Source organism: Rhinolophus hipposideros, assembly GCF_964194185.1.
Source record: "Rhinolophus hipposideros genome assembly, chromosome: 20".
In the NCBI taxonomy this organism is placed as follows: domain Eukaryota; kingdom Metazoa; phylum Chordata; class Mammalia; order Chiroptera; family Rhinolophidae; genus Rhinolophus; species Rhinolophus hipposideros.
In genome coordinates, this window is record NC_138066.1 from 50,030,526 (window position 1) to 50,054,089 (window position 23,564).

Here is a 23,564-nt window from a genome sequence, read left to right on the forward strand (position 1 = left end):
CCATGGGGGCCAGTTAGCTCTGCACTCGCTGCCCCTTGAGGGCACAGGGAACCTGGGCATAGGGTGGGGGCCTCTGGGGCCTGCCTGGAAAAACAAACCCACCAGAGTGTGCGCCCCTGGGTCAGCAGGCATCGTGCTGGGCATGGTGGGCATGAGCTTAGGCCACATCTGTGGAGGAGGCTGGTGGGGAGCAGTGGCATGGTGGCCCATTCGTGGTGGTGTCACCAAGGGTGGCGCACTTGCCCAGTAGGAGCCAGGGGCTTCTTCACTGGGCGCTTGTGGCCTCAGCCCTCCCCTCTGAATACCGTAGCCCTCAGATCCTGGGGCTGGCGGAGCAGAATGGGGACCCCTCCTACTCCTTCTCCTTGCATGCCCACAGGTGAGGGGAGGTCACGTTCAGAGATCAAGCCCTTCCCCCTTCACCAGCTGAATGCTCCTGGGGTTGGGCTTGCCTGCTGCTGGAAGAGTGTCCTTGGGGTACAGCCAGGAGCACAGGACTGGCAGTGAGGATGGGGGTGGGGTCAGGCTCAAGGGGTTCACGTTGGCCCCCAAGCCCAGGACGAAGTCCATCCTTGCTACCAGGCCAGACCAGGAGCTCCCCTTTGGGTTTGAGGACCCCCAAGGGCAGGACTGTGTGTCTTTGCTCAGCGGCTTGTGGCTGGAGAAGTAGACCCTCAAAGCCTGGCGGTGTGTGTAGAATGGTGGAGTGGGGGTGGGGTAGGGGCTCTGGTGGGAGACGCATCAGACATCAAGGCCCCAGGAGATTGCAGGTTTTCGGTTCATCCCAGAAACCAAACCAGAAACTGAGTTCCTGTGCTGTCAAAGCCACTGAGGAAAAGTGTCGAACAGCCGCTTTCCTTGCAACACCCTGTCAGTTTTTCCCAAATTTGGAGGCTCTCTGAGTTGCTTATGAGACTGAATGGTCCGGAACTCTCTGGAACACCGTCCTAGAAGCCTGAGGATTTGTAATCTTTCTGGCCAAACAGACCCAGTTGGCTCCTAGACACCCCTGGCGCCTGGGACATTTCTGGGCTCAGGCTGTTTAATTTGGTCTCGACGGAGCCCAGAGGCTTTGTTCAGCCTGGACCAGGAGACATTCTAGAAAGTTCAAGTTTGTTGTCATTTTTTAAAGTGCTGCCAATGTCCAGAAATGTAGATGGAGGGCCTACAAGAGGAGGGCCTGTTTTCAGTGGAGGGTATTCACAGAAGCAGAGCCCCGCCCCCACCCCCCATCCCCCTCTGTCAAGAGCCAGGCCCGCAGGGGAGCCCAGGCTCAAGCTCTGACCTGCCTCTTTCTCTCTTGTGTTTGTCCCTGTCCACCCTCTTTCCCATGTCCCCGAGTCTCTGACGGCCCCTCCCAGGAGCCTGGGCCCCTGCCGTCCCTGGCCTCCTCTGCTCCCCTGGTCTCTGGTTCATTGGGGGAGCCCATCTCAGCCTGCGTTGCAAAATCCAGAAAACTAAGGGCCTGGCCTTAAACTCATTGATGTGACCTCCCCATACATGGCTTAGAGCCTCCTGTGTCCCTCTCCCCAAGGCCAGGAACCCCTGCCTTCAAATACATGGAATAGCATCCTGGGAGAGCCAGGTGAAATGGGGGAGGGAGGCAGGTGAGGTGACCCTTGCCCCACCCAGTGTGTTCCACTGCTGCTCTGGCTACAGCATCCGAGGGACCATTGCACTGGGGGTTCGAAGGTTGTTCCATGGATACAGATGGGGCAAGGGTACCCCCAGGGTCTCAGGTTGGGTCCGGGTAGGGAGCTGGGTCAGCCTTGCGGCCTGGGTCTTACTTAGACTCAGTGGGGAGTTCCTGGGGGCTGGGTTTCCCCTCATCCCCTTCAACAAGCCGCTTGCCTTCTGTGCCCGGTTTCTGTACAGGAGAGGCTGGAACCCTCTGAGCTCTTGGCAACCGCTGTCGGGTCTCTTCTGATGATTCTGTGTCTGGTTTCCTACCTTCCAAAACCACAGCCTTTCCCTGCCCTTCCAGGAGTGCTGGCTATCATGGCTGTCCCCTGGGGCAGAGCTTGGGGGTCCTGGGCACCTCTTTGTGGGAGGATACCACTGAGGGTCCCCTGGGAGTGCGGAAGGGAGCCCCGGCCACAGACAGCCTCTTCTCTGCCTGGAGGAGGTTCACTGATGGACCAGTGTCATCTTTCTTTTTGGCGGGAAGAGAGAGAAGTCCCCCGCAGTGAGTCTGGCCTGGGTCCAGGCCTCCCCTCCCCTCCCCCCAGGCACCGACTAGAAGACGGAGGTGTTTCTGGTGTGACCACCAGTGGCCAGCAGTCTGGTGGATTTCCATTCTCTCCCAGGCAGGAGCTCATTCTGTACCCCCCGGCCCCCTCCCTGGATACAGGAAGCAGGCTGGGAGCAGGCACAGTTGGCCCTCCTGTCCACGTGGGTGGGCAGTTTCCCTGAGAGGCCAGGCCCCTGCCGTGTGTCCTCTGGAGATCGATATTATCTACAGTAACAGCATACACGGTCTCCTGGTTCCAAAGCAAACCGGCCTTCCCTGCTGTTGCCTGCCTCCTGTCAGGGAAGCAGTTAAAGTCAGGGAAGGCACGCTCTGTAAAGTAGCTGGGTTTCGGTTTTCTCCTTCAGTTCAAAATGAAGTGCTTGAACCGGGCTGTCCTCTGATGGGTCAGGAGGAGGGTCGCTGGGTGGGAGAGGCAGTTGTCTTGCTCATTTGTGTATTCAGCAGCTATCTGTGGTGCCAGCTGAGAGCCAGCTCTGTTTTAGGTTTTGGGGGTCCAGGCATGAGCCCAGGAGAGGGGTCGGTTGAGGAGGTCTTCCTGGAGGAGGGAGCACCTAACTAGAATCCTGGGCAGGAGTTCACCAGGCAGATGATGCTGTCTGGCTTCTCTTGCCGTTTCCACCAACTTGCAGTTTGTTTGGGAGCTCTGTTGTGCCCCAGCATGGGTACCCTGGGCACTGAGACGGGAGGTGGGGGTAAAGGCCTGTGCTTGCATGTGTAGGTGGGGGTGTGAAGTGGGTGCAGGCTCCCTCTTTCCTCCTGGCCAGGAAGCTGGGAAAGCTGGGAGGGACTTGGGTGGTGAATAACCCAGGTGGGTGAGAGACGCCCGGTTTGTTAACTTACGGAGGGTGGAGCAGACTTGGAGTGGCAGCAGTAACCCCGGCCTCCATCAGCAAACCTCAGCAAGGGCTGCTTTGCGTTTTTGCTAAACTACAAAAGAAATCCTTGGCAGGCATGGGGCCCCTTGGGGGTGAGATGGGGAAGGTGGTCGTTCATTAGCACCTCTGCAGGCTCAGTGCAGCAAAGATGGGGGTTAGGCTGAGCTATGTCCCCTCCGTCCTGGGTTGCCCTTGTCCCTCCACCCCAGACACCAGTTGTTGGGGCAGATGGGGGGATGTGGGAACCCTGGTGAGGAAGGAAACCCTCCCCTGCTCTGGCTGCAGCCACAGTGAGGCTGGGATGGGGGAAACTCAGATATTTACATCTTTCCTAATATTTAAATGATGAAGCCAGCCCCTGCAAACAGCTGCCTGGAGCCAGCTGTTAGGCTCTGGCCTCCCTCGTGCCCTCCCTTCCACATTCTGCTTCTCTGACCCAAGTCCAGGCGCTTCCAGCTGTTCCCCCTTCGCTCACGGGCACTTCCTGTGACCAGGAGACCTAGTTCCTGTTATTTTTCATAGCCATCTCCTTTATTGAGCACTTACTGTATGCCAGGCACTGGGCTGGGCATTTAGCCCTCGGTCCCAGCCAGGTGGATAGGCCACTGAGGTTCCCTCAGGACACAGCTGTCCCGAGGCCACACCGGAAGGCTGACCCCATGCCCACATCCACTCTCAGGGGCCGGGATGGGAACTGGAGGCAGAGTGGGGCGATGGTTTAGCATGCTGGCTCAAATCCCGCTTCACCTCGCCCATGCTGTGAGTTGCGAGCCTCTCTGCCTTGGTTTCCCATCTGTAAAATGGGGACAATCACTGTCTTTAGGTGGTCCTGAGAATTGAATGAGCTAACATAAGGAAGCCCTTAGAATAGTATCTGGCCTATGATAAGCCTTCAATAAACGTTGATTATTAAAAATTCAAAGCAACAAACACTGATAGGAGATGCCAGGCAGTGCCCAAGGCTGTGGTGGAGAGGGGACTGTCTCAGTGCGTTTGGGCTGCTACAACGAGATACCACAGACGGTGGGGGATTAAACTACAGACACTTATTCTCCCAGTTCTGGAGGCTGGGAGTCCAAGGTCAAGGCCCTGGCAGATTTGGTGTCTGGTGAGGGCCCTTCCTGGCTCATAGAAGGCGTCTTCTCTCTCGCTCTGTCCTCGCAGGGCAGAAGGGCTCTCTCGTATGGGGGCGCTGATCCCACACGTGAGGACCCCACCCTCATGTCCTAATCACCTCCCAAAGGCCTGCCTCCGAGTACTATCACGTAGGGGTTAGATTTCAGCATAGGAATTTGGGGGACCCCAAACCTTCAGTCTCTAGCAGGGACAGGCCCTGCCCCACGGAGGAACGGGAGGTTCCAGCGGAGGCAGGAGGCTGGCGGGGCTCCTAGCTTGGGTCCTGGAGGCCAGCGTGAGGCTGTCCTGCTCATGTTTCTCGTGGCAGGTGCGTGAAACCGTGTCTTGCCGTGGAAGCCTGGGCTGCCTGGACCTGCTCTGTCTGAGGTGTGGGCCTTGGGCAGGTTTTGGGTCCTTGTGACCGACACCCGCCCCCCCCCCTCGGCACGTGGGCCTCCACCCCCAGCAGTGTCCAGTGTGTCCTTCGGGTGTGTGACCGACCTGGGAGCTGAGCGATGGTGGCTGAGGCTGGACATCAACCTTGGGTGACTGTTGGACGGGTGGGGCTCCTGAGCTGGCAGCTCCAAGGTGCCTGGCGAGGGCTGCCCTTGGGAGGATTGGTGCTCAGGGTTTTCTTCTTGTAGGCTTCTCTGGAGGGGGAGGTGGCGGGGAGGAAGCTTGTGAGCCACAGAAGGCAGAAATCCTCACCCGCCTGTCCAGGAGGCGCGACTAGCACTCTACTGTTTAATAAGCTCCTGAAACGATTCTGATCAGCAGTCAGTGCTGAGAACGATCTGGAAGAGGAACTTTAGAACCACAAGGAATTTAGAGGATGAGTGCAAGGACGCGTTGAGATTGGAGCATGCTAATGCTACACGGAAAGGAGCGCACAGCCTGAGCCTGCTTTAAAAAACTCGGGTGCATGTACCCAGCAAGCAGATTGGAAGGACGTTTCCCAAAACGCGGATGTGGTACCTGGGTCCTGGCTTTGTACATGTTTTTTTCCCCTTAGCTTTCTCTGTGTTTTGCAGATTTTCTGCGTTGCACACACGTTGTTTTTTTATAGTCAAGAAAAGAGCAAATGATATTGTTTGTAAAAGTTCATTTTCAAAAAGGAAAACAACTTACCCAACCCAGTCTCCCACCTCAGTTCTAGAGACCTGGAAAGTCCCCTGGCTGGTGGTGGCAGAGCCAGGGCTCCCAGGCCCCTGCTGGCGTATGCAGCCTCGGGATGCGGTGCAGTGCAGTGCCTCCCATTTAAGGTGCAGGTCCCAGGGAGTCAGCTCCGCAGGCACTGCCTGCAGCTGCATTTTTGGCCACAGAGGAATGTGGCCAGAGCTGAGGTTCTTGACCTCTGCTCACCACGACAGGAGGTGCATTGACCTTCCCTATCCCCCCTGGCCAGACCCCTCCAGCTCCGAGTGTTGCAATTGCTGGACCTCGTTGGTTCAGGAGCCATTTGAGTCCCTTGGAGCTGGTGGCTGATGTCAGCATGGCCCTCGGGGTCATACGGGTCTGAGCTGGAAGAGCCCTTTTGGTCCAGCCCTTCCTGTACTTCACCAGGAAACAGAGGCCAGAAGGGTCATCGGCCTGGCTCGGGTGGGGTGCAGACGGTACTTGTGACAACTCTGTGCCTCGCCCCAGCCACCCCCTGGGCCCTGAGCTGTCGGCAGAGCTTTCCCGACGCTCCCACACTGAGCACTTATGCTGAGGACAACTTGGAGAAAATTCTCCATTTTTAGTCATGAAAAGAATGACTCCTGCCTGCAACTCCATTCCCTGCAGGCCCTTTTTCTCTCCTGCCCAAGAAGTGGGCAGAGGGGGTTTCAGGCTAGGTGGGTGGATGGGGTCCCTGCTGGTGCAGTGGATGCTGGGTGGTTTCTGGGTGGGTTGGTCCTTTCCTGCCCCCCATTCCCTGCAACTGGTGGTCGAGAAGAAGGGCTGCCGGACCCTCACAGGTGGGAACCAGTAGGGGGAGGTTGGCAGCCTGAGCCCGCGTGACAGGTCAGAGGTTATGGGACTGAGTTGTCTGCACTGGGCAGTGGGGGTGGGGTGGGTCTCCCAGGACTTCTGGCACATGGTTTTGGGCTCCCTGTAAACCACTTTTATTTTTTCTTCTCGCCTAGGCTGTAGGTAGAATTGAGGGGTTGTCTGTTTATGGGGTGTGGCCCTGGCGGGTATAGTTTCTCTGTCCACTTGCAGCCTAGCAGGCAGGTGTCTGAGGGAGACACACTGCCTGCCCCAGAGGACCTTCACTTGGGGAGAACAGCAGGCAGAGGGTCACGGTGAAGGCGGGTCACCCGCTGAGGGTGCTGGGGCACATGCCTGCCCTGCCCAAGGCAGGGTCTGTTCTGTCCTGCGGCAGGTCCCCCCCCTAAAACTGTGGTCTGGGGCAGATGAACACCGAGGCTCAAAGGACAAACCTAGAAAAGAGAACATGAAAGTTAGTCGCTGCCTGGAAGCCATGATGGGAGTGGTAGGGTGGGGGGTGGTGGAAGGCAGAGCACAGGAACGGAAGCATGTGTGTGATCAGCCCGGAACCTGTGTGTGTGATCAGCCCGGAACCCGTGTGTGTGATCAGCCCGAAACCCGTGAGTGTGATCAGCCCGGAACCCGTGTGTGTGATCAGCCCGGAACCCGTGTGTGTGATCAGCCCGGAACCCGTGTGTGTGATCAGCCCGGAACCCGTGTGTGTGATCAGCCCGGAACCCGAGTGTGTGATCAGCCCGGAACCCGTGTGTGTGATCAGCCCGGAACCCGTGTGTGTGATCAGCCCGGAACCCGTGTGTGTGATCAGCCCGGAACCCGTGTGTGTGATCAGCCCGGAACCCGAGTGTGTGATCAGCCCGGAACCCGTGTGTGTGATCAGCCCGGAACCCGTGTGTGTGATCAGCCCGGAACCCGTGTGTGTGATCAGCCCGGAACCCGTGTGTGTGATCAGCCCGGAACCCGTGTGTGTGATCAGCCCGGAACCCGTGTGTGTGATCAGCCCGGAACCCGTGTGTGTGATATCACCCCGGAACCCGAGTGTGTGATCAGCCCGGAACCCGTGTGTGTGATCAGCCCGGAACCCGTGTGTGTGATCAGCCTGGAAACCGTGTGTGTGATCAGCCCGGAACCCGTGTGTGTGATATCACCCCGGAACCCGAGTGTGTGATCAGCCCGGAACCCGTGTGTGTGATCAGCCCGGAACCCGTGTGTGTGATCAGCCCGGAACCCGTGTGTGTGATCACCCCGGAACCCGTGTGTGTGATCACCCCGGAACCCGTGTGTGTGATCACCCCGGAACCCGAGTGTGTGATCAGCCCGGAACCCGTGTGTGTGATCACCCCGGAACCCGAGTGTGTGATCAGCCCGGAACCCGAGTGTGTGATCAGCCCGGAACCCGAGTGTGTGATCAGCCCGGAACCCGTGTGTGTGATCAGCCCGGAACCCGTGTGTGTGATCACCCCGGAACCCGAGTGTGTGATCAGCCCGGAACCCGAGTGTGTGATCAGCCCGGAACCCGAGTGTGTGATCAGCCCGGAACCCGTGTGTGTGATCAGCCCGGAACCCGTGTGTGTGATCAGCCCGGAACCCGAGTGTGTGATCAGCCCGGAACCCGAGTGTGTGATCAGCCCGGAACCCGTGTGTGTGATCAGCCCGGAACCCGTGTGTGTGATCACCCCGGAACCCGAGTGTGTGATCAGCCCGGAACCCGAGTGTGTGATCAGCCCGGAACCCGAGTGTGTGATCAGCCCGGAACCCGTGTGTGTGATCAGCCCGGAACCCGTGTGTGTGATCAGCCCGGAACCCGAGTGTGTGATCAGCCCGGAACCCGTGTGTGTGATCAGCCCGGAACCCGAGTGTGTGATCAGCCCGGAACCCGTGTGTGTGATCAGCCCGGAACCTGTGTGTGTCATCACCCTGGAACCCGTGTGTGTGATCAGCCGGATGGCCTGGGCAGAGATGGGTCAGGGGTGGCAGGGGAGGCTTGGCTGGCAGGGAGTCAGAGTGAGCGCAGGGTTTCCCCGGCCGCGGCGACCAAGTGCCTCCAACTGAGGCGCTTACAACACAGGTCTAGATGCCGGAAATCCAAAATGAAGGTGTGGGCAGAGTTGTTCCTTCTGGCTGCTCTGAGGGGAGGTCTATTCCGTGCTCCCCTCTCGGCGTCTGGGGCTCCTGGCAGTCCTTGGCGTTCCTTGGCTGTGACACATTGCTCCAATCTCTGCCCCTGTGTCCACCTGGCCTTCTCCCTGTGTGTCCACGTCTTCTCTCTCTCTTATAAGGACACATTGGATTTAGGACCCATCCTAAATCCAGGACGATGGCCAGATTCTTATTCACATTTGCAAAGACCCTGTTTCTCGATAACGTCATATTCATAGCTGCTGGGGGTAGGATAGGGTCATATCTTTTGGGGGCCACTCTTCAGCTCACTGCTGAGCAGAGTGTTCAAGGCTTGGGGTGAGTGAATGGGCACTGGGTGGCCAGTCACTGGGTGGGGTGGGGCGACCAGGCTTGGACGTCCCTAATGGAGTGACTTTGAGTGACTGTTGGCCCTGGGCTGTGTGTAATGACAGTGCGGTACGTCCCATCCCTGGTCGTCTGAGCGCTGCAGCCCTGATGGAGGCCTGCGCATGGGAAGGGCCAGGTGGGCCAGTCCGTGTGCCAAGACCGCTTCCCCTGTGCCTGCCCCCTCCGGCATCCCCCACCAGGGTTCAGGTCCCGATGTGGGCAGGCCAGGGCCGCTGTCCCTGCCGCCTTCTCTGGGTGAGTGTGTGAGCAGGGCTCACAGCTGAACACCCGTCATTACTGTGGACAGATTGCAGCCACCTCCCGAGTCTGCCTGACCCCTGGGACACTGGAAGGGGTGGCACCACTGGGTCCCTATTCCCAGAGCTTCACCTGCTCTCAGAGGCAGAGACCTGCCCTGCACTTCAAAGCAGCTCCCCTGTCCCTTCCGGTCTTAGCCACGTGTAGCTCTGGGCAGCTCATCCGGCTGGAGTGTGGAGACCCCAGACTCTGTGTGGCTCTCAGGGCGAAGGCCACGTGAGGCCATGCCTGGCTTGATTTAGGTTCCCAGGGTGTTTTCAAGTTCTAGATGGGCGTGTGCAGTTTGCCGAGAGCTTGCCATCCCTGGCGAGAGAGAACCTGGAAGGCCTCGAGCAGGAGGAGCCCTATCTCAGCCCCAACACCAGGCTCTTTGGAACAGCTAGGTGGCCTCTCTGGCGGAGGTGTTACTGTTCTCTGGGACCCCTTCTGGAATCTTCTCAGTGTCCTGCTGCGGCCTCTCCCACACAACAAACCCAGCACCCCTATTTGGTTTTCTGTGTCTCCCCTTATTTGCCAAACCCCTTGTGTCCTTGAGGACAGAGACCAGGTCCACTCCACCCTCAGGGTCCACAGAACCCAAACCCCCAAGTCCGTCTTGATGCATGCAGCGTTTAGTGGTCACTGAGGCTCCACACCCTCGTCCAGCCCAGCGTGGCCAGTTCTGGGTCCTGCCGTTGTGACCCTCCCCCCTTATGCCTCGCCTCCTGCCACTCCATTCCTCGGGAAGCCTGGGGCGGAGCTGGACTCTTGGGTGCTGCTCTGACCGGCGCCTGAACTCTGCTCCCCCGGGGTCACTGTCCCCTGTAATTAGGCTGAAGATCAAATTGGCCTGGGTAGCGGCCTGCCTGCTGCCTGCCCTCAGGCCACAACGCAGAGAGCCCCATCTGGCCCTCTGACCTCCCTCTGCAGATGGTGTGAAGAATGGAGGGCTCCACCTGGGCCAAGTAGCCCCTGGTGTTAGGTGCTTTTTGGATATTTTAAGTGCTTTTACCATTTCCCCCAGTGGTCAGTGGGGTGAAGAATGAAGGGTGGTTCCTCTGGTCAGGCTGATGGGAGTGGCCACCACCCATGTTGCTGAGCTGAGAACAGAACAGAGAAGGGAAGAGTAGCTCCACCGGGAAGCTGGACTGTCACCTAACCACAGGCCTGGCCAGTGCGTTCCTGAGGGTCCCTGGGTCCTGGTCTGCACCGGCTCAGAGCCCGCCGCGTTTGCATGAGCCTTGCTCTGTGGCTCAGAGGGCGGGGGGGCTCTCAAGGAGTAGCACTCACAGGGCCGCCGGATTTGGGAAAAGATATGTTTGGAGGAGCTGGAGAAGGCAGTGGGGACCGTCTGTGGGGGGGTTCAGAACCTTTGAGCTGGGCCTGTGATCTCAGACTTTGTAGGCAGTCACCTCCCAGGGACTGCCATTTATCAGGGAACCTTTCACCTCTGGAGGCCTGAAAGGTCAGCTGTCTCCTCCTCTCCTCCAAGCGGGCTGTGCCTAGGCCGCCTCGGGCCTTTCAGGAAGAGGTCCAGGCCTCCTTCTCACTCTGGCTCAGGAAACCCTTCCCCCACCGAACCTGCATCTCTGAGCTGGCGCCTGCCTGAGCCTCCAGCCCATTTCCCTGCTCTGTCTTCTCAGTGGAGAGAGCCAACAAGCTGGGTTAAGGGACGGGGTGGGGGGGCAGGGACAGGGACGATGGGACCAGGCCATTTGCAACAGATCGTTCCACATGTGCTCATGTTCCCATCACTTTAATTTAGTCAAGAAAAAAGGAAGTCCAGCCTCTTAGGGCGGCTTTTGAAGTCTGCATGGACGCCGGAACCCAGGGCGCAGGGCAGGTGATGGGAGCAAGCCCAGAGAGGCCGTCATCTGCGTGAGGTTGCCCTCGGGGGCTTTTGAAGGAGTCCCCAGACCTGGGAAGTGGCTCCCTCAGAGCGTTTATCGGGGCCCCGTTTGTACGCTGTGTAGGGGGATTTCTTGAAGCAGAAGTCGCTGCGTCGTGTGATGCTGCCAGAGTCCAGCTCTTAGCCAGCTCCCCCATCCTGGAGCCATCACTCTAAGACCCTTCTCTGGTGGGGGAGGGGCGCACACCAGTAATTAACCTTGCTTAGGTAGGGTGACCAGATATTGGCCCCATTGGGACAATGACAGTGGGACAGCAGGTGTGAGCTGGGATGTGCCAGGTGCACTGTCCCACCATTGTCCTGCAGACAGCAGAGCGGAATCTGGAAACCGTTGTAACAGCATTGGGTAGGACCTCCGGTCTCATTCTGAGGGGACTGGACTCCACGGCTGGTGTGACGGGAGGGCCGGTTGGGAGTTGGGAGCTGGAGCTGGTTCTGCCCACGTCCCCACTTGCCAGGTTGCTAGAGAGCTTTTACCAGAGAGAAAGGAACGTAATGAATTTGGGGAATAAGAGAAGCTCTGGGATCCCAGGGGCCAGCTGTTGACCGCAGCTGCTCTGGGCTCCCTGCCCGTAGCTGGACGTCTTGTCCTGAGTTGAGGGCCGGGATCCCTGGCACTCCACTTCCGGCCTTCGCACTCTATTTGTGCCTGAACATGCTGCTGGCAGGAACGGGTTGCTGTGCCCAGAGGCTGCGTGGCAGGTCCCCCTACGACAGTGGCACAGCTACTTCTGCAGCCCGGGGAAGGAGGGACGGGGCTTGTTTGTTTCTCTTGGCCCTGGCTGGGAAACCCAACCCCGACCGGTAGGTATGTCAGACCTGCTCATTCTCACATCGCTGATCCGGAGCCCACAGGCCGGGACCAGGCCTCCTGGGTGGGGGCTGGGATGAGCAGGGAGGACCCTGGAGGGCCCAGGTCTCCCAGGCCCGGGACATCAGAGACAAGGCCATGCCTCCTAACACAAAGGAAGAGTCATTAAAATAAATGTGTGTGTAGGGTGGCTTCTCTGAGCATAGAGACCCCCTGGTGAGTCTCAGGGATACTATTGGGTCCCCCTGCACACTCCCCTGGGGCTAACTGGAAATGGGTCACCTGGTTCGCCCTTTTCTGGGGGGCACAGGCCAGACCCTTGGTGAGACTGTGCCGGGTGCTGAAATGATGGCCTGCGTCTGGGGGGAGGGCCAGGGAGCGGGCTGTGTGCCCACTGGCGCCACCCCCAGGCCACCTTCAGCCGGCCACATGGACAGGTAAGCCCAGGGCAGCCAGCAGCCCTTGGTCACCACACTGGTCCCAGACCCTGAGCTGGAGCCTGGGGTACAATGGGGCTGGCACTGGACACCGTGCTTAGGTTCTTAGGCTGCGTCTGGCCCTGTGGCCCAGCCCGGCTGGCCTTGGGGAACAGAGGGAGAGGGCAGAGGGTACTCGCGCACTCCATCTTCTCTTCCTTTATTTGGACTTGGCTTTTTGTTGGTAAACAAACGTGCTGCTCTGTGGGACGCCCAGGGCCAGCTGGCTGACGCTGACACTGCTGTTTTCCGACTTCCTTTTGGACTGTTTTGCTTCCTGAGGACACCCCTCCTCCGCTTTCCATCTGCATCCTCCACTCTGTTCCCAGCCTGCCCCTGAGCCCCCAGAGCAGCTCCTGAGACAAGGATTCAAGTGCCAAGGGATCCCCGCGGGCGTGAGACGGAGGGGGAGGTGACCTGCAAGGTGCATTACCAAGTACGGCGGGGGCGGGGGCGCTGGGGACTCTGCACCACGGTCCCCAGAGATGTCCCGCCTGAGCTGCGGGTGTGGGGAGCACTGGTACCCCTCCCCATCTTCCCTTCTGGGGCACCAGATGGCCCCCAGGAGAGGCCCTCCAGCAGAGCGGCAGAAACTGGCCGTGGGTGTGATGGACAGGGACAGGGCACCTGCAGCCTTGGCCATCTGGGGGGGTGACCACGTACCCATGGGGTGCCCACGCGCAGATGGTAACTACACCAACAACTAGTAATTGCTGCACGGGCACCACCTGGTTCCTCGTTTGTCTTCCGTGCTGCCTGCTCCCTGTCCCACAGCCAGACCTGCTCTGCCACCCCTGAGGTCCTGCCAACACCCACCACTCAGAGCCAAAGGCTACACCAAGACCCGGGCTCACAGGAGCACGAGAACCGGCCTGCGTCTGTCCCACTGACCCCAATGGTCACACACGCTCCTGGCCTCGCTCCAATGGCCTGCAGTCACCTGTGGGGCGGGGTCGCTGTAGGCTCAGTGCAGGGAGCCTGGCACCATCCCGGTGGGTTGCCTGGGCCCCTGACCCTGGCTCCTGAGTGGCCACTGTTTCTTCAGGGACAGAACCTGCTTTACTGCTGCCTGGAAGAGACTCAGTTTGACCAGGGCTGGCATTCCTGGAGCCTGAGCCGGAATTGGACCCCTGCTGGGCAGTGGCCACATCGCCCCCCCTATGGGGGCTGCACATGGGTTTGCCCTGACCTTGTCTCTAGCATTTCCTTGCATGACATTTGTCTCAGGCTGGAGCAGGGCTTTTGTGGCTCGCCCAGTATCCCCTGCCCAGGCCCGCTGTGTGCACCAGGAAGTGTTTGGGGAGTGGGGAGAGGTTCGCTGGCGGCCTGCGGTCAGAGCTGAGGCCTTCACAATGGCCCCTTGTACGCAGGCACATTCCTCCTTAAACAGCCCCAGATCCCAGCTGCTCCTGCTTCAACCCCCACCCCCCTATGGGCGGGGCAGACAGGAAGGTTTGCAGCTGTGACTGTAGGTGTTCCAGTGTTCGATGGATTTCGGGGGGGCTGGGCTTTGGGGGAAGGACTGGGCCGGCCTGCAGGCACAAGTAGCCACAGCCTCCACCTCTTCTCAGCCAGGTTTGTTTTTTAAAAACAGTGCTGATGGTTTTATCCCCTGAATATACTAAGTGACCTACATTTCGTGTAGCCTATTTGGAAAAGGCAGGAGCGTCTCCCGGAGAAAAACACCCACGGTAATTCCATCCAGAGACAGCCGTTTTCTGCATGCGTGCGTGCATGCTGCATGTATGTGTGAGATAAAATCTTTACATACGTACGTCTTGTATTCTGCTACTTTTACTTCATATTCTCAGCATTTCTCATCTTCACAACTTGACTGTAGGACTTCGGCATATGGGTGTAGAAAATCTACGGAAACCTGAGTTGTTTCCGGCGTTTGCTGTTTTAATGGCTGATGCAAATACCCTCATACAATAAATCTTTCTGTTCTTCTGATTATCTCCTTGGGATAAAGTCCCAGGCGTGGCCCATGGTGCACAGACGGCCGTCAGGCTCTCCGTGCATGTTGGGGAGCAGTTGAGGTTTGCACCTGGCTTTGAGGGGGCCACCTTGTTTCAGAAGCGGTATAAGCAGAGGTGGGTACCTCCTGCCCCTTGGCGGTGGTATTGGGCCCCTCCCAGTACCATGGGGCCATGATTTGTCTGGTGATCCGTGGGAACCCAGTTTGTCCACCCAGGCTCTCTTGCATGCCTTCTGGCTGCATTAACTTCCTGCAGACAAAAGGGGAGTCATCCTGGTCCTGCTCCCCACTGCACTGCCCAGGCGGTCATCAGATCCGATGTCACAGAGGAGTCTCAAATCTGCAAAACCACAAGCTCACGAGCACTCTTGCTGGCTTCCGTGGCCGCATGTGGACACCCCTTGGCCGCCTCTGCCTCCATGGGATGGGGGGTTTGAGTAAAGTGAGTAGATTACACCATTGCCCGTGGGGGGATTGGAGGGGGTGTTTCCAAGGAGGGTGGCTGTGCGTGTGTGTGCAGGACCCCGATGGGGGAGGAGATGCTGGAGGACCCTGTCCTGCCAGCTTTGCGACAAGCTGGCTTCTAATTTTTCCCAGCTGGGTTCTTGTCGTGTCACGACATCCTCCGTGGGGTGTGTACAGGGCGTCTCTTGCAAAGCCTGCCTTAAAAATGATCTGTTTCGTCCAGATCCGACTTCTCCTGCCATCTGAGGTTTTGTGTGAGTCCAGGAAAGGGTAAAGGAGGCAGCTTTTCCTCCTCTGGGTTTCTGGGCACAGTAGTTCTGGAGTCGCTCGGCGATGCTTCTTTCTGTTGGTCCATTGGTTGGACGTTTGTTGAGTGTGGTTGGGCCTGGATAGGGGCTGGTGTGTGGAGCAAGGTGACCACCAGGGGAAGGGCCCCTGACGGTCTTGTGGCCCAGAGGTCTGCTCCTTCTGATGGTGCTTGTGGTAACTTCCTGGGGTGCTATAACAGATCACCACACACTGTGTGGCTCATGCAATAGACATCGATTCTCTCACTGTCTGGAGGCCAAAAGTCCAAAATCAGGCAAGGTCACACGCTCTCCTAAAGATCAAAGGAAGAATCGTTCCTTGTCCCTTGCAGCTTCTGGTGGCCCCAGGTGTTTTGTGGCTTGGGGCCACATCACTCCAGCCTCTGCCCGTCTTCACATGGCCTTTCTGTGTCTACGTTCCCCCCGTCCCCCATCTCTTATAAGGGCACTTAGAGGATTTAGACCCCATCTGAAATCCGGGATGATCTCATCGCGAATCCTGACCGTAACCACATCTGTATAGACCCTATTTCCCAATAAGGTCACATCGCAGGTTCTGGGGGTTAGGACTGGGACATTTCTGTTGAGGGACACTATTCAATCCACTGCAGACTTAGGGGAGTGGAGCTTCTTAGGCTGAAATGGGGGTGAAGACCTGGTGCTTCCCTTTTCCGGAGGCCCCTTCTCTCGGGGCTCCCCAGGACTCCGTACCCACAATTTAAACAGCTTTTAAGTTGTGTAACGAAGCAAGTCCTGAGGCCCATGACAGAATAGAGAGCTGGCTCGTGGTGTAATGCAGGAGAGGACATCAGGTTCTGTCCCTGGGGACACAAACACAGCCCCTGAAGTCCTGACATGGCCTGGATGACATGGGGAGGGAGTGATGCGAACTTCGGGGCCCAAGGCAGGCTTTGGGAGGAGCCAGAGTGAGCCTGGTTTTGGGGGACTCAGGAGGAGGTATGCTGATTTGGGGGATGGCGTAGCCCATCAAGAACAATCTGGACAAATGACGTTTGCTGAGCGGTCACTGGCCTGATGGTGGGAACAGCCCCTGTTCTCTTGGAGCACAGAGCTAATGGGTTGCGTGATGCTGGACAGTACCTGCCTAGGTAGATGATACAGCTGGACGGTCCGCACAGGTAACAGGGTCCGGGTGGTGAGCGGTCAGTTGGGAAGATGATGTCCAGTGGAAGGAGGGGCTCCCAGCGAGGCCACGTCATTCAGCGGGCATCTGTGCGTGGGGCTGTTTCCAGCTCAGCGCCGTTTTGCTTTGGTGCAGGCCACATTGTGAGTTGGGGCCTTTTTCTCCCAGGCAAACCTGGGAAAGGCTGTCCCCCACCTAGCTCCTGTTCTCCAGCATGGCCTCCAGGAACCAATCGGAGACCTGAAAATGCCTGTGCCGAGGGGGCGGGGTGCAGACCTCTCCTCCAGGGCGCTCACAGATAGAGGAGCCACCGTTTGGGGACAGTTGGGATAGTACTCTCGAAGCAGGGTTAGACCTGGGAACCACGTGGACACCAGTCTGGACTTTCTGGCCCATTGGACAGGCACCGGCCTCCCCTGGGGGCATCCGGGCTTAGCAACGGGCTGTTCGCCCTCTGCGGTTGTCTTGGTGGACAGCTGCCCGTGGAGAGGCGGCCCTGAATTGAGTTGGGGTCCCAGCACTGGCTCAGGACCCTGCGACCCTCGGCCACATTATCAAACAGAGGGCACAGGTGGAACCCCCAGGCCGAATGCAGCCTGTGGATGTGTTTTTGTGTGACTGTACGGTATTTTTAAAGGCTTGTTTTACTTTGTGCCAGCATTTAAAAACCAGGTGACAGCGTATAAAACAATGTAGATTTCCAGGTTCTCTTGAAGTCCAAAGCTCTGACCACACTGGGTCCACAAGCCTGTGTGGCAGCAACAGAGCTGAGCAGCAGGCGTGTCCCTGAGATGCGGCGCAAGATGACATGCCAGCCCTCCAATCCATACAGCCCCTGCCCCTGAGGACATCCCTCCTGGGTCTCTGGGATGGTTGAGCTTTGCATCCCAGGATTTTGTGCTCTGTCCACCAAAAGGGAGGTGTGCCCGGGCCTTAGAGAGGGTCCCACGGGATTGCCACGTCTGGGGAACAGTCGTTCAGGCAGCAGGTATCAGGGACAGGGTCTCCCGTGCTACCTTCCACTCCCGCCTTAAGATCACGCCCTCCCCTGGTCACCCACCCACTCAGCCCCCACCAGGCCCTGGTCTTCGGAAGAAGTGTTGTCTGTGGGAACCGATGAGAGCTGGGTTGGAATTTGGAGGAAAGAAGATGGGAGGGAGGGGCCGCTAAGAATGACCCCAGTGATCTGTTGTTGGGGGCTGGGGACCAGCTGCAGGCCAGGAGCGGAAATCGTGGGGTTCCATGAAATCCTTGGCTCCAGGACCTGGTGAAGCAAGGTGGGGAGTGGGGTGGGGTGACACTGGGCCTGCTGTGGGCCCCGCCGGGAAGGAGCTGGTGAGTGTTCCTGCCACGTGGGCCCCTTCCTCCTCTGGTTTTTATAACTGGAGCAGCTGATTCTCATTTGGAGCCAGGCTGCAGGGACTGTGGGATGGTGGCTCCCCAGGCACTGTCCCCACCACCTGGGAGGGAGCGATCCTGGTGGAGACGGTGGGGGGCCGGGGGGGAAACACTAGCCTGTGGCGTAGGAGTCAGATGGTCAGTGTCCCGCAGGCGCCCAGGTCTGGCTGCGGCAAGTAGTACAGAATGGAGGCCGATGGAAGCCAAGGGCGAGGTGAAGGGTGAGAAGGTCGCGGGCATGGAGCACGCTGGGGCTCCACGTTATCCCAGGAGAAACTGGACAACCACGTGATGAGAACATTTGGCCTTGGAGTCGAACAGACGCGTCTTCTGGCTCTGCCGCTCACTCTCCCTGCCGTCGGCACATGGCTTAAGCACCTGGGCCTCAGTTTCCCCGTCTGCACCAAGGGAGAAGAGCATTATTTGCACCATTGGGTTCCTGTGAGGAGTCCGTGTGATTGTGCACGGTTGTCATGTTGTCACTGATACGATGACATCATCCCCATTGCGATTCTGCTCGGTCATGGTCGTGGCTATGGGTACTGGGGATGTGTCCCCACATTGGTGTGTTTGCTGGTGGTGTCTGCGTTGCGTGGAGGCGAGGGAGGGGTACAGGAAGCCACGACAAGACAAAGGCTCCCCTGAGCCTCAACATCTGATAGAAAATGTTCCTGGCCGGTCGACGCCGTGGCCATGGCAGGGCAGAGAGGCCCGCGTCCTCCGGGCTCCAGCCTTTTTGCTTTCTCGTCCAGAACGCATGATTGCTGGAGCCTCTGCGTCCCCCCGTAGAGTGGGGCTGTCCCCTTTCCTTTCTGAGTCGTGAAGGGCCTTCCACGGGGCCCTCACTGCCAGCTACCTTCCGGCATTCACCATAAGCAGGATGTCCCCTCATCACATCCTCCTTTCTTTGTCTTGCAGCCTTGAAGAGATCTTTTGAGGTCGAGGAGGTCGAGACGCCCAACTCCACCCCACCCCGGAGGGTGCAGACGCCCCTGCTCCGGGCCACTGTGGCCAGCTCCACCCAGAAGTTCCAGGACCTGGGTGTGAAGAACTCAGAGCCCAGCGCCCGCCATGTAGACTCCCTGAGCCAGCGCTCCCCCAAGGCCGCCCTGCGAAGGGTTGAGCTCTCGGGGCCCAAGGGCGAGCCCGTGTCCCGGCGCACCGAGCTCTCCATTGACATCTCGTCCAAGCAGGTGGAGAACGCTGGCGCCACTGGGCCGTCGCGGTTTGGGCTCAAGCGGGCCGAGGCGCTGGGCCACAAGACGCCAGAGCCCACGCCTCGGAGAACGGAGATCACCATAGTGAAGCCCCCGGAGCCAGCCCACCGGAGGATGGAGACCCCCGCCTCTAAGGCCCCCGAGGTGCCCGCCTCCCCCACCGCCGACACTGTCCCCAAGAGGGTTGAGATCCAGGTGCCCAAGCCAGCTGAGGCGCCCGCCTCCCCCATTCCAGCCCAGACCCTGGAGAATTCAGAACCCTCCCCGATGTCTCAGCTGCAGAGCAGGCTGGAGCCCAAGCCCCAGCCCCCCTCGGCCGAGGCCCCACCCAGGAGCCAGGAGGGTGAGTAGCAAAGTGCTGGGTGTGGTGATGGGGGCGGGAGTTAGCTTTGCCGTGGAGTCTTGGCCGAATTCGGGGTGGGGGGCATGTGCTTCTGTGGAGACCCGAGAGCACGGCGATGAGTGTCTAAGGCACGGGGAGGGAACTGGAAGATCTTTCTGTCCCTGGGGGACAGACCAAGGTGCAGCCCATTGGACTTGAGCCAGACTTTGAAAGGGACCTCTGGATTTCGAGGGGCCCTCTTTATTGGTCAGCATGGGCTGTGCTGTAGAACTTCTGCTGTGTGAGCCCAGGATGGCAGGGGACCGGCAGCCTGGAGAGAGGACAGAGCAGGCTCCTGTGGGGGTGTAGGGGCAGGAGGATGGGCTTGAGACGCACGCAAGCTCGGGCTCTCACACTCCAGTGGTAGCTGGGTGCGGCCGGGTGGGGCTGGCTCCTGCTCAAGAGGAATGGCAGACAGCCCTGAGTGGCTGGCACAGGCCCAGGCCTCCAGGAGGAGCGGTCCTTGCCCTCTTGGGGTTTTGCACTGAATGGTCTTCCCCCACCTCCCCCAGGCGCACCAAGTTCTTTGGGTTGGACGGACGGAATATTCTGGGGAGTTTTGAGTTACCTTTTCAAAATTACGATTTTTAATTGCGGTAAAACACATATAACATAAAATTGACCCTGTGAACCGTGTTTAAGTGTACACTCTAGTGGCATTAGGTACATTCGCATAGTTGTGCAATCATCTACCCATCTCCAAAACTTTTCCTTCTTCGAAATTGAAACTCTGTCCCCATTTAGCACAAACTGCCCACCCCCACCCCCAGCCTCGGCAACGTCCATTCTTCTTTCCATCTCTACGAATCTGACCACTCTGGGTCCCTCATATAAGTGGAATCCTGCAGGATTTGTCCTCTTGTGAGGGGCTTACTTCACGTAGCATAACGTCCTCAGGGTCTATCTGTGTTGTAGCAGGTGTCAGGACTCCTTCTTTTTAAGGCTGGATAACACTCCATTGTCTGAGGACCACATGTGCGTGTCTGTTCTTCTGGACGGCCACTTGCCTGTTTCCCCCTTCTAATGCTGCAGTGAACGTGGTCCTGCACACATCTCCTCGGGTCCCTGCTTTCAGTTCTCTCTGGATTTCTTTTTTGAATGAGGATTTTTCCGTGGTCGGTGGACTTGGGGACCCGAAGGGCACTCGGCTTGTGATGGGTTGGGGGTGTCTGACATGCAGCTGTGTTCTGTTCCAGGGAATGTTTGATTGAGCGGTCAGGGTGGGGGGAGGGGCCGAGATGAATTTTCTGCAGGCTGGGCCACACGCTCTGCGTAGCGGGACCTTGGGGGCCCTTCCAGCCCTGGGTGTGTGTGACCTGTGTTCTCCGTCCCGTCTCCCTAAACCTGACCCTGCAGAGTCACTGCCGCCCACCTAGACGGGACGGAGGCACTGCCAGTGTTTGGGGAGTGGCCGGGAGGCCATTTCCTCACAGTCTTCTGTTGGTCCAGGGCCTTTGGCACCGGATTCGTCCCCCTCCTGGGGTGAGGTGTTCACGCTCAGCTTTGTCAAACAGGATGTGGTTGGGCAGATGGTCATCACTGGGCTGTCCAGATCTTGATGACAGCTGGTGCTGGATACGCGAGGAGGTGGCTCTGGCTTTGGGGGATGGGCAGGGCGTGTCTGCTCAGGGTGGCATCACCCTGGGTCATCGGGCAGGCGGGGCACAGCCTCGGGTATGCAGAAATGGCCCGGTCGGCCCTGGCTCAGCAAGCGGGACCTCAGGAGCAGGACAGTGGTGACCGGTGGTGGCCTGCAGAGCAGCAGTGCAGGGAGGCTTCTCGGGGCCGAGGCCCCCCCCTAAGGTCTGGAGCCCGTGGGATTTAACCAGGCAAAGGAGGGGAGAGAGCGGCCCACACAGAGGGGCGTCCAGCTCCACCTGGGGGGGCCAGTGACTATCCTGAGGCCCTGAGCATGAGCTGGGGAGCAGAGAATGTGCCAGTCGTGTGTACACATGTGTGAACTCACGTGTGCCCCGACCCCCACATCTTATTGACTGGGGAGGGGCTCCGAGACCAGTCCTCGCAGGCTGAGGACCTTTAGGCTGCACAGGCGCAGCGGGATTAGACAGACACGCAGAGAGGAAGGGTGCCCGGTGGGGGAGGGGCCTGGGGTGGGGCTTGGATGGCAGTTTAGGAGCATCTTTCCTCTTCCAACCGTGTTCCGCAGGTCACTGTGCAGGGAGCTGGGAGGAGTGAGTGGGAGGCAGTGGCAGGGCCCCCTGCGGGCTGGGGAGTGTGGCCTGGACCTGCTTGGCCTCGGACGTGCAGGCCCGAGGTCCTGGGCCTTCCTGATGGAGGAGTGTCCCCGGAACCCCCTGCAGTGGATTCTGGAGGCCCAGGTCTGAGTTCCCACCCAGCCCCTGCTCCGTCCGCTTCTTCCTCTGTCCCCCTCCTCTGGTCCAGTCCCTCCAGACGCAGATCCTGTTCTCCCTGGGCCCCGCTTCCTGTTCATCTCTCCTGCAGCCCTGGCTCTCCATCCCGTTCCACCCTTCCAGTTAGGGACCCTTCGTGGGCACACTGCCCCTTGCACCTGAGGGCCAGCTGGCACCACAGGGGCAAAGGATTGGGGGAGAGGGAGCTCTGTGCCCTCTGCCTCTGCCTCCAGGGAGCCTTCAGGATTGTGGCTTCAGGTGCAGGACAGGGTCTTCTGTGACCCTGCTCCCAGATTGACCTCCCTAAACATGGCACTGTTGAAATGCTTCACTGACTCACTCACCTAGTGGCCTCCACAATCCATTTACCCTCTTGCTCCCATCTCCCTGCTCCCCAGCTCCTCCTGCTCTGGTCTTTTCATGGTCTCTCACAGGCCACCTTTCCTCACAGCGGTTCCGCTGTGACCATCTGACCCATGACCCTGCTCCTCGTCACATCACTGCTCTTCAAACTTCTATGTATCCTTCAAAGCCCAGCTCAAATGGCACTTCTTCCATGAAGCCCTCCCACTGGCTGGAAGGTGCCTCACTTCCTCTGACTCCCATGCCTTTGTGCGTCTTTCTCGTGTATAATACCCTGTGTTTGGCTTGCAATGTAAATTATTTGTGTGTGAACCTTCTTTCCTCTGCTAGAATTTTTAATGTAAAAATAACTTTTCATAGTACGTTTTCTGTAAAACTCAGAAAATATAGAAATAAGAAAGAAACTAAAATTCATCTGTAATCCAGAGATACCCACTCTTAGTGTTTGCTACATATTCCTCAGAATTTGCTCCATGCCCCGCACTGGATTCTAGGTGCCTTGAGGGTAGGGCTGTTGTCTTTTTGTTTCTGTTTTTTGCTTTTTTTTTAAGAATCCCATAAGATACCAAGTAAGTGACTTAGACACAGTAGGTGCTCAGTAAAATAATGCTGGAGGAGTAAGATGAGACGGCTTTTTTGTGGTTCTAGCAAGCAGATGCAGGGGCCCCAGGCAGATCCTTCAGGGACTGCTAAGAACCCACAGATCTGATCTGCCGCACGCTGGCACGCTGGGTTCTTGGTTTATGAGTCTCCTGCCATCCCTGGATCTGGCACCCTCCTTACCGTCCCTCGGGTCATCCCTGCTCCTCTCTCAGTCCGGCCTCTGGGTGGGAATGGCCGTGCTTCCCCTCCCAGGTCCTTGCTGTTCCTCCTGCTCACCCCCCCCCCCCCGCCTCTGCATGGGTGGCTATGGGTGGGGCTGGGCTGCAGGACCCAGAAGCATGTCTGTGGTGCAGGCCGCCAGCTCTGCCTCACCCTAGGAGCCCCCCCTTTGGCTCCACTGCTGACACCAGCCAAGTTTCCCAAGGCTGCCTTATAAGGCGGGCACTGGTTGCTCACTCGTGGGGCTGGTTCTTTGCTGTTTCTGGATGCTCACAGGAGGCCGGGGGGGGGGGGGCCAGGGTGGCAAGTGGGGCGTCCCTGACCAGTGCCCTGCTGAGTTCTTGGGCGAGTCCTGGCTGTACCCAATGGCATTTCACTTTGCCCCCCTGCCTCAGTTTCTCTTACCTGTCAAATGAGGGAGGGGGTTGGGCCTGCTGGCCCACGGTGGCCCGAGCTCCCCAAGTGCCCGTTCCACGGTGGCACCATGGCCACTTGTGACAGTGGCATGAGACAGGGGTGGGGCAGACTGAGCACGTGTCTCGATGGGCTTTCTCTCTGACTAAAATCATCTAGAAATGTTCTTGATTATGGCTGGAGCCTTGAGAAAAGCACACTCCTCTGAGCTGTCCCTGAGGCCCACTCACACTTATGTAGGAAGCAGGAAGGCCGCCAATTATAGGGGGATCAGGGGGCCCTGCTGGAGGTGTGGCCAGGCCCAGGTGTCTTCTTCAAGGTGGGGCAGAGTAGGGGGCAACGAGGGCAGCTGGGCTCCAGGGCTCAGGAGGGAGAACCCAGTAGCCCAGCTGCCTGCCAAGCCCAGCCCAGTGGCGAGGAGGGACGAGGGCCCATCTGGGAATGCAGTCCCGGCAGCTGCAGAATGCCT

General features: G+C 58.6%; 1 protein-coding gene across 7 annotated transcripts in view; it reads left to right on the top strand.

The window, feature by feature from the left end:
* SEPTIN9 (septin 9) overlaps window positions 1–23,564 on the top strand; it is a 152,450-nt gene that overhangs the window by 60,245 nt on the left and 68,641 nt on the right. For 6 of the 7 annotated variants that reach the window (XM_081029921.1, XM_081029929.1, XM_081029930.1 and 3 more), the window contains one exon: window positions 18,444–19,085. In XM_081029921.1, the coding sequence (XP_080886047.1) occupies window positions 18,444–19,085 (642 nt within the window). Of the gene's footprint in view, window positions 1–11,579; window positions 11,750–18,443; window positions 19,086–23,564 lie in introns of those variants that run through there. The other variant, XM_081029932.1, reaches the window with a different exon arrangement.